Source organism: Pyxicephalus adspersus, chromosome 7 (assembly GCF_032062135.1).
Source record: "Pyxicephalus adspersus chromosome 7, UCB_Pads_2.0, whole genome shotgun sequence".
NCBI lineage: Eukaryota > Metazoa > Chordata > Amphibia > Anura > Pyxicephalidae > Pyxicephalus > Pyxicephalus adspersus.
This window is the reverse complement of record NC_092864.1, coordinates 55,227,716-55,237,470: the sequence shown is the minus strand read 5'-3', so window position 1 is coordinate 55,237,470 and position 9,755 is coordinate 55,227,716. Positions and strand designations below refer to the sequence as shown.

Genomic DNA, 9,755 nt, shown 5'->3' with positions numbered 1-9,755 from the left:
AATACTATTCACTGAAGCATTTTATATAATATGTCTTAATGATATTCAACTGCTAGTGCATGTGCCTTATATATAGGAAATATTTTGGTATAGTCCAATCAGGTCCCTCTTACTAAAATGTTTATGGTGCACCTAAATGTATGAACTTTTCTCTACAGCACCCAGCATTTTTCATTGCTGGCTAGTGACAATATTTTGAGCCCCCATGAACAATGGTATGTAGTGGTCTATATAAAAAAACAACAAATAAACCTATAGACAAGTGGAGCTTAATGCACGCTAACAATAATCATTAACATTGGTGGCCAGTCTACCACTAAAGATTATAATACAATCAGTTGTAGGTAGTCACATTCAAGTGGAATTGTTCTTGTAATGTTGAAGATTTTTCACAGCTTTCCAAGCTGCTGAAGATTAGGTACTTATTTACAATTTCTATAACAGCATTTTGCAACCTTTTTAACATGGGGGAAACCCTTGAAATAATTTTCAAGTCTTCAGGGAACCCCTGCTGTATTCACTTTATCCACAGTTCACAGTAGATTAACTTGGTCGCTGAGAAGAATGCTTCTTATTTTGCTGTCCAGAAGAAAGAATATCACCCCTACAGAAAGCCAAATAGATCATTGGTGTCGGCAGTATCTAACCCGGGGGTATAAATAGATCATTGCTCAAGGAACCCCTAGCAATTTGAGGGAAAAATTACCCAAAGAGGAAAATCCACCCTTTGACCATGGTCCCTATTTGGCAAATGTACGTTCTATTACTGTTCAGGTGACAGTAAAAAATATTTTATTTTTCCTCACCCTCTGAGTCTCCAAGACAATAGGAAGAATTATTGTTGCTAACAGAGACATACAGCAGGAACCTGAATGTACTTCAACGGCTAACTACTCTATCCAAAATTTAAAAAAAAGTAGGTTTGCTTTAAGATAGGAAAATGAAGAAGAAAGTGATAGAAGTGGCTTTGTGGCAAAAGAGTTTTGCCGGGTTCTGGCATCATGACGTCACTCTGGGGGAACTTTCTTACCCTTTGATTGACACACGGCTCCCCGCGCATGCACGGTCCGAAGTCCGCAAATTTAGTGATCGGTCACAATCAAAAGGTTGGGGACCACTGCACTACAGTGTTGTTTAAACCCAATGTTTTCAAAGTGGGTAAACAGTTCCTATTCTAGGCAGGTTTCTCCTGAAATCAATATAAAAAGGTTCAAAAATAGGAAAGGAACTGAAATAGAGAGAAGAATAGAGAGTATCGTCTCAGGTCCCGACTCATTTTGCCTTTTTTAGGCTTTCCCAGTCAAAAGAACCAACTAATATGAGTAAAAATCTGTATGCAGAAGAAAGTTTAAAGTTTGGGAAAATATCAGGTGGTGGCAGATAGAACAGCAGCCAGGAGCTTTTTGATATGGGTATCACATGATAGGTCTGTTACTTTCTTCTTCATTTTCCTATACTTACTACTAAGTTAGCCTAATGAACCAAAAAAATTTAATAAAAAAGAAACACCTATCCACATTGTCCCTATCCTTTGGCTTAAGATACACCTAAAAATAAAACAAAAAACTCAGCGTCTCAGCACAGTTTCCATCCACATGAATAATATCTATTGCATTAACTCAACCATTACTGTAGTCCCTATTTATTTTAAATATGCTGAGACCACACAAATATTGCTGCTACCTTATTATTCTGCATGGCCCACAGAATCAGCACTTTTCAACAATGACTATACAGCCATATTTCTGTGGTATCCCTTTCCTACTTTGGGATTTTTTCAGCATGCCATGACTTTAGTTGTTCTGTGAGGTAATACATTTGGCACCGATGTTTTACTATTATACCATTATGAAAATGAATACTTTTACACAACCTTTTTGCCAAGGAGGCAGTACATTAACAATTATTTTTAAGGGTTATTGGCAGCAAATAGAACTGGAATTTATTTCTGACACCCCAAGAGACACGTTACATAACCATGTGGGTGGTGAGTTTGCTGATAAATATAACGTTTATTAACAGCCATGAAAAAATGACTTTTTTGCCAAATAAAAATAGAAAACTGTAAAATATTTAAATGACATTGGCTTAAAAAGACTAAGAATATATTGGGATGGCTACATAAAGTGAGTACTTGGAAGCAATGCCACACGTGTCAATTGCAAATATGGGAGTTACTGGGACCCATCATTCTTCTCTAGGTTTTTATAACACACCAAGAACAAACAATCTAATATTTTAAAACCTATTTTGCAGCTTTTATCTTTTTGTAAAGGATAAAATGAAATATGGGGAATAATACAGTGCTGCTTAAAGTGAAAATAAATTCACCACTCTGTGCTTTATTGCTGGTTGCAACATTTCACCCGTTACTCTTCCAGGTTTGGGACTTTGGCCATCTTGATTGACCAGGCCGGAATGATGTAACTCCCATGCATGTGCATACAGGAATAAATTTGTTTTTGGCATCTAGCTATACCAGTATTGTGCACTGATCTGATATAAAGAGGATTGCGAACAGGCAGATAAGTTTGCTTTTATGGAGAAAGGACATTGCCTAACCTGTTTTTTCACAATTGTTTATTTTTTAGTTAAGTTCCATTTTAAATGACAACTCTGGGTTTTCAGGGGTTGCTCCCAAATCTCCAATTGTCCTTGAATTGCAAAGTCCCTTAGTGCCTCTTTCTGGTGGATATGTAAGTAATGTAAAGCAAAAATTGTTTCACCAATCATTACACCTTTATTTTTTATGGTCCACAAAATGTGAGCATGGCACAGTTGTGTCATTTTATTACATACTTTAATCTAAAAAGTGTTAGTCCCTCCTGGTTCCCAAGTTTGGGAGGTAGAATGCTGACCCCTTACCCCAGCAGTAGTTTCAGGCACTTTGAATGTTTACACAAGTGAGGATTTTATGGGTCAATACCATGTATAAAATATGTTAAATGCACATATGTTAAGGGAAGAAAGTTCTTGAAATGAATGGTCTTTGTACAGGGTCTCTTCCAGATCCAGCTTTACTACCCTGAAAGTCACTGATAGCAGCCAGCAGGATCTGAATTCAGAATTTCCACATTAGTAACATACTCATTGGTGTGGTCCAGACTAGGACAACAAATAAATAAGAAGTTGCCAATTTTCCCAAAAATATTGGTTGAAGCCTATCATGTGATAGGACAATAAAAGCCTACACACTTCCTTTGTGGCCACTTCAACTTGCTCTTGGGACATTCTGTAGGCCATTAAAGCTGATAACAGCATGAGCAAGAAAAAATGTTAGCACGTTATATAGATTGTTTTAAGAAAATGCTGGATGCTTTCTGGAAGCACAGATTATAACTGAGTATTTAAGTTTAAAAGAAGTTTAAAAGAAACAACACCAGAGACTGTTGATCCAGGTAACATCCAATCGCCTCACGGGATCAGGCTTGTCTTTTCCTATGTCACTATGTAGTATCCACAAACAAATTCTTTGGGGGGGGGGGGGACACATTTCTTTAAAGAACAGAAGCAGGTCATGTTGGAAGAAACTAATACCTAATATTATAATGATGACATGACAGGTGTGCCAGAAGCAGGGGTGTCTGAACAAAATGTGTGGACCAAGGAGATTTAAAATGGAAGCCAAATAATAGTGTCTTTAAAACAGTGAGTGTGGTCAATTGTAGGTATCATGATTACCCACAGCAATAAACCTTGCAATGTTACTGCCTCCAAGGGTAACCCCTAATATGGTAACCCCTCTAGAACTGACACTCAGTAGTTTTACTTGTCTGAGCACGGAGCATAAACACCAGCAAATCTCTCTCCTGCACCTCTGGCCCTGGCTAAACTTCCTTTACTCTGTCCTGTCCCATCCCTCTCTGGCTCATGGTGGGGCCTAATCTAGTAGCCATAGATATGACTAATGAAAGTCCTCCTCCCTATCATTGTCTATCATGTGACCAGAAGGAAGGGACAAGTGCCTGGGCTGTGTGGCTCCTATGGCCCTGAAATACATCACTGCTGGTGATGTGACAGAAGAATGCTGACCCAAATGGCTGACAAGGTCCAAGGAACAGTCATATATATATATATATATATATATATATATATATACTTCCTCTGCAGCCTCTCCCTTTCCAAATGAACTACTGTGATAGATACAAGAAGTTACCTTATGGGGACAATAGAAAATGCTGGGGACAAAGAAAATGCTGAGCTGTGCATGTGCAGCTCAACGTATGCGGTTGGGATGTGCCAGTGGATTTTATGGAACTTGAACCCCAGCAGAGGAATTTCCACAACCAGGAATTCTCTAACCCCTTTTCACAGCTGTCTTACAATCAGGGCTGTTTTATCCTTGCTGCATGTCATCCCACACTGACAACAGTGTAAATAGCTGGACAATTTTCCATATCAACTTCTCAGCTCTTTATCTAGATGTTTGATGAAAACTCTCAAACCTATGCATTTTAAAGCACCTTCAATGTGAGTGCATGTATGATGTGTCTCTTTTTGTAACCTCTCCTGAAGAAGCCTTATATAGGTGAAACGTGTCGGGTGACAAGACCGTTTACCTCTTTATACATGAACTCATTTAAATCCCTATACCCAATAGAAATAATATATAACATAACTTTAGTATGCTTTTATTGTAATCACCCAATTAAAATTGCATGGTATTTCACACACTTGTGCCAAAAAACCTCTGTCATTTCAAACCCATCCACAACACCTGGTATAAGGTTTTGTCCTTTGTATTTTAGAAATTTAGGGGTCAGCATATAACCCTTTTAAGGATTGTAGGAGCCTCTCCTTTGCCTTCCTTTATGCATAAGTGTGTTTTTGTTGCAGAGGGGACAGACCTGATCCCTCTTTCCTCCGCTTGTCTTTCTTTTTGGGTAGTTATATGCAAGTTTTATTTTAAATGTTTGATTCTCCTATTGTTTTTTTTCACTATCCCTTACATCCAGACTCTAAATCAGAGGTCGGCAAACTCCAGCCTTTAGGCCAGATATGGCCTAGCCAGTAGTCCGTTCCAGCCTAACCCCCCTAGTTTTTTATTGGTTGATCCAGCCCAATGCCGGACGGCAGGGGTTGGCACCTTCTTGTTGTGGCTTCCCTTCCCTATTTACACTTACCGTCTCTTGGGTAAGAGGACACTTATGTGCAATGCATACGGAGGAGAGGGATTTCCCTTCAGGGGCATTTCTGGTAGGAGCGGAGCCATAAGCACAGGACAGGACGCAGCCCTGGCCAGGACACATATAGCGTCCTGGCCGGGATTCAAACTTGGGACCCAGCGCTGCAAAGGCCAGAGTGGTAACGCCTGAGCCATTGATTTTGGGATAATGAACTGTAATAAACATACATTTAAATAAATAAGTATATTAATATATGAATTGGATTATTTGATCATGACCACAGTGAATTTTTCTAAAAGAAACATTTTCTTTTAACCAAAATTAGTATTGTCATTAACTATATTATTGCACAAAGCACCTATACAGTAACATGTTAAGAAAAAAATGCTTTGAACATTTTCGAATAACTTTTTTTGTTAATTGATTTTTTATTTATATATTATTTTATTTATTTATTTCTATTTGAACTCATCATTAGAGCCTGATATTGTATCTGTCTCTAAGAACATGCACCATCATGTTTCCCATTGGTCATATGGTATTTTTAAATAAAAAAACCTTTCTTGACCTCCTGAAAAAGTAGTGCAAAAAGTTTGCTGACCCCTGCTCTAAATGATTCTTGGTACCACTAATAAACAAAGTTATAAAAAGAACTAAACAAAATTTTTTTACTAGTTTTTTAATTCCAAAAATATGCGGACACAGCAAATGTGTTCTGTCTGCATACTTTGAGATTAAAAGATTTTCTTATACTGATCTGTAAAACTGGGGTGACAAGGCTGACAACACAGGAACACAATTTGTACATAAATAAAGAGCATTGTCATATTATATTCTAAACAGAAAAAAAACAAAGAAGAAACATCAGGATCACCAGGTTATATATCAGAAATATTAGAATCGACTCCTATATAAGATTTCAGTAATTCGATTTCTATTTCATCGCATCAGAGAGAAAAAGTTATTTATTTAAGGAAGGAAATCCAAAATATTTAAGTTTTCAGAAATGTTCAGTGTATTTTGCCATGATACTCCGCACCTCTATCCCGCACCCAGCGCTCTGCCCTGCTCCGTGCGCCTCCCACATCTTATATACACCAAGTGAAATCTGCCCCCGGTGACGTCACAGACAGAGAGCAGCCAATGGCAGAATGAGGCGAGCAGTCAGCGTGAGACCCCCGGCCGGTCTCCGGAGTGTGTGTATATATATAATGCGCGCCCGGAGCGGGCTCTCTATCCACAGCTCGGCACGGAGCCGCTTTATCTTCTAACACTTTATCTGCTTTGCTCCCCTATTTCTGGTGAAGCTCGCTTCTTGCTTCTCTCTGCTCTCTGGGAAATGAGCCAGTGACCGGTGGCCATTAAACACGCTTGTATTAATCAATTGCTCCCCAACGCTGTCAAGATGCCCCGGGGGCCCCTGACCGGGCTGCTTCTCACCCTGTGCGTTAGCGCTGCGGTGCAAGCTGCCCCATCTGACAGGACCAAGACTCGCAGACAGGCGCAGCATACAGTGCAACCAGTGGTAGCTGCAGATTCCTCGCAGAGTAAGGAGTCTGTGTTCTGGGGTTTGGGGTGGTGATGGGGATGCAGGCATATTGGGGTGGTGATGGGGGTGCAGGCATATTGGGGTGGTGATGGGGGTGCAGGCATATTGGGGTGGTGATGGGGGTGCAGGCATATTGGGGTGGTGATGGGGGTGCAGGCATAATGGGGTGGGGTTTGGTTTGGATGGGGTAGTGTTGGGGTTTGGTGTGGATGGGGTGGTGTTTGGGTGCAGGCATACTTGGGGGGTGTTGGGGTTTGGATGGGGTAGTATTGGGGTGCATGCAGCCAAGGGGTGATATTGGGGCAACCTGTGGTTTTCTGGTAGATGTGGGTCTACACCAAAGTTTTACCCCTACAATACCTGATGAGCCACAGGTTACCTAACTCTCGAGCAGATCTTCCAATCCAGAAGTAGATGGGCAATGGCACAGTTTAAACTTTCTGAATGATGATTAATTCTATTGGGAAGGAAAAATACTTTTTTAGCCTTATTTTGTTTAACCTGCCAGTAGGCTTGTAGGAACATTAATGTAGTATTTTAGGAGGGTCCAAGATTGGTGTATATGGGGCCAGTGTCTATAACAACCAAACTGCATTCTAAAGTTCCATATTCTTTGGGTAGAACTTTTTAATGAAACACATGTTTTCTATGGGCAGCTGCATCACTCTTGTTTTTGTTCATAGAGGGGGGAGTTCTAATTTGTTGCCATGCTCTATCCAGATTTCTTCTTTTCATACATTTTCCTCAAGTTTTATCCTGTCTGTTCACTTTTGTGGAGGACAGAGTAGAACTTATTTTGGGCTCCTAATCATGTCTTTTCCCACAGACCTTTGTGGACCTGACTGAGTGACTGCAAGACTTTTTGGGGGGTTAGAAAGCAATCTACATCTGGTTTGGCTTTCTGCATCATGTTATAGAAGTATTTGCCATTTATAGACACATGTTGGTCTCATTGTTCTTTTTGATAGCCTTCAGTTCCCCTGGTTCTCATTGGGTCAGACCATAACTCCTACAATAGTCACCCCTGATGCCCCTTTCATAGATATGTTTGGACAGTTTATCAGTTTAGATATACTTGTGGAACTGGTTACACCCTAATATTTGCTTCTTTTGATGATAATAACCATTTTTATGTAATGTAACTGCTTACATTCCCCATTGTAATACTTCCAAAAAGTAATGTTTGTTTCCAACTCTTTCATAATTTTGTTCCCTGTGTCCTCATCTAAACGTGAGCTATCCTTTGTTCTCTCTTATGAAAGAAGACATTACTTTGTGTTCTGCATATTAGTTATGTCATTTTATTACTTATTCTGAATTCTAGCATTGTATGATAAAAGAAGTATTTGTAAAGGGACAGAAGAGAGAACAAATGTGTTGTTACTCATGGTGACAATCAGATTTCATGTTTATTCTCTCTTGAAGAAACAAAGACTCCAATTGATTATTATTTGCATCCTCCTCTCTTCCTTCACATCTTTTTTATATTTAATTTTTTTTTTTGATAACAAAATACATAAATTTATTAGGGAAAATTATTCTTAATACAATCAAAATCTATATTCAACAACACCTTTTTTTGGGGGGGGGGGGGGGTCTTTAATATTTGTCTCTTGAAATAACATCCATTTAACCAGGAAAAGTTTGCTTACCAAGAAGTTTCTTTTGTTAGGTGGTTCAGTACTGCATGATTCTATTTGCACACCCATCTCTGAGGAGGTTTGCTCCAGATGTGTGCTACACCCAGATTAGAATGCAATAATATTTATTGTGGTCTATTTATTGTTATAGAATGTTTACTGTAAATGTTATAGAAATGCTTCTCACAATTTATTATTTGATAGTTTGAGGAAGAAAGATAAAAAAGTAATAAAAACTTTACCATGATTTTTTACTATAACGTTCAAACTTCTTCTAGGACTACTTGTGTTCCATAATGCAGACCCATAGTAAAGGATTGCCAAAGCCCCTTCCCTGGGGAACACATACAGTTATCATGGGTCCCATGGTGGTCTTTAACTTTTTAAGAATTATGTGCCCTCTACGAGGGGCTTTTTATCTTGCGTCTATGCCAGTTATAAGGTTGCCCTTGACATACCTGTAGCATGTGGTACAGGATGCCTCAAGCCAGATGTGGCCTTAATTCTTATTGGTTGTGGTATCATGAACGATTTAGAAAGACACAATATTCTAGAAAATGTTGATCCCTGTTAGCCAGTAAATTGTATTGCCTAAATTTTTTACCCAACTATAGCCAAATATCTTCCAAAATTTTAGCTACTGTTTAGAAGGGTTCTAACTTGTGTTGGGTTTATTTGTTGCCAGTATTCCTTTGGTGGGCATTTCCCTTCTCTAAACATAGGAGTCAAAGGGTAGAATATGATGGGAAAAATCTCTCCAATGTAGACACAGCCAAGGGTTGAGTTTGAAGGGCATAGAACAATGGCCCCTGCTAAGTTTTTTATTATGCCCTGTATTTTTCGATTCCAGTAACCCCCTTCTCATAATATCTTGTGACTTAGATGCACCATACAGTGAAGATAATGCGGGTGGAGTTGCAGCAATAAAAACTTTTCTGATGTTGTAACCCTTCCTTGGCTTGTTCAATGCTTTTAAAGAATATTGGCTGACGTCTGGCTTATTTTTTTCTTTGTATCTCTGTGTTATAAATTTTAAGATGTAGTTCACTGTGTAATGATATCACGGGGAGTGGTAATATTTTGCATGCTGTCCAAATCATTATCGTTGTTATTTTTATGGAGCGTTTTGTTTTTCTGTATAGGAACATAACTAGCTATAAATAGATATTAACTACTAATGCATGGCTTTATCAGTCCAGCACAGAATAATTTCTGTATCCCATGTGGTTTTCTTGTCATAACAGACACCAGTGGGCAGTCATTTGATATCCAAGCTGTTTGATCTGTAGCCACGCAGAGTGGCTAAATAGATTATATATTCTAGAATATTTAATGGTGTGCCAAAAAATATAAATTATAGGGCTTTTATTGTGTTTCCTCTTGTAAAACTAGCAGTCTTAGAATGACTTTTATCCATGAAGGAAATTGGTAACTAGAGGG

General features: G+C 38.8%; 1 protein-coding gene across 6 annotated transcripts in view; it reads left to right on the top strand.

Annotated features, from left to right (window-relative positions):
- The first annotated feature begins 6,357 nt into the window (after positions 1-6,357).
- Positions 6,358-9,755, top strand: part of FN1 (fibronectin 1) — a 46,345-nt gene continuing 42,947 nt past the window's right edge. For 4 of the 6 annotated variants that reach the window (XM_072418537.1, XM_072418535.1, XM_072418534.1 and 1 more), the window contains exon 1: positions 6,358-6,673. In XM_072418537.1, coding sequence (XP_072274638.1) covers positions 6,532-6,673 — 142 coding nt within the window. In that variant the 5' untranslated portion in view covers positions 6,358-6,531. The remainder of the gene's footprint in view (positions 6,674-9,755) is intronic. The other 2 variants (XM_072418538.1, XM_072418536.1) reach the window with 1 other exon arrangement.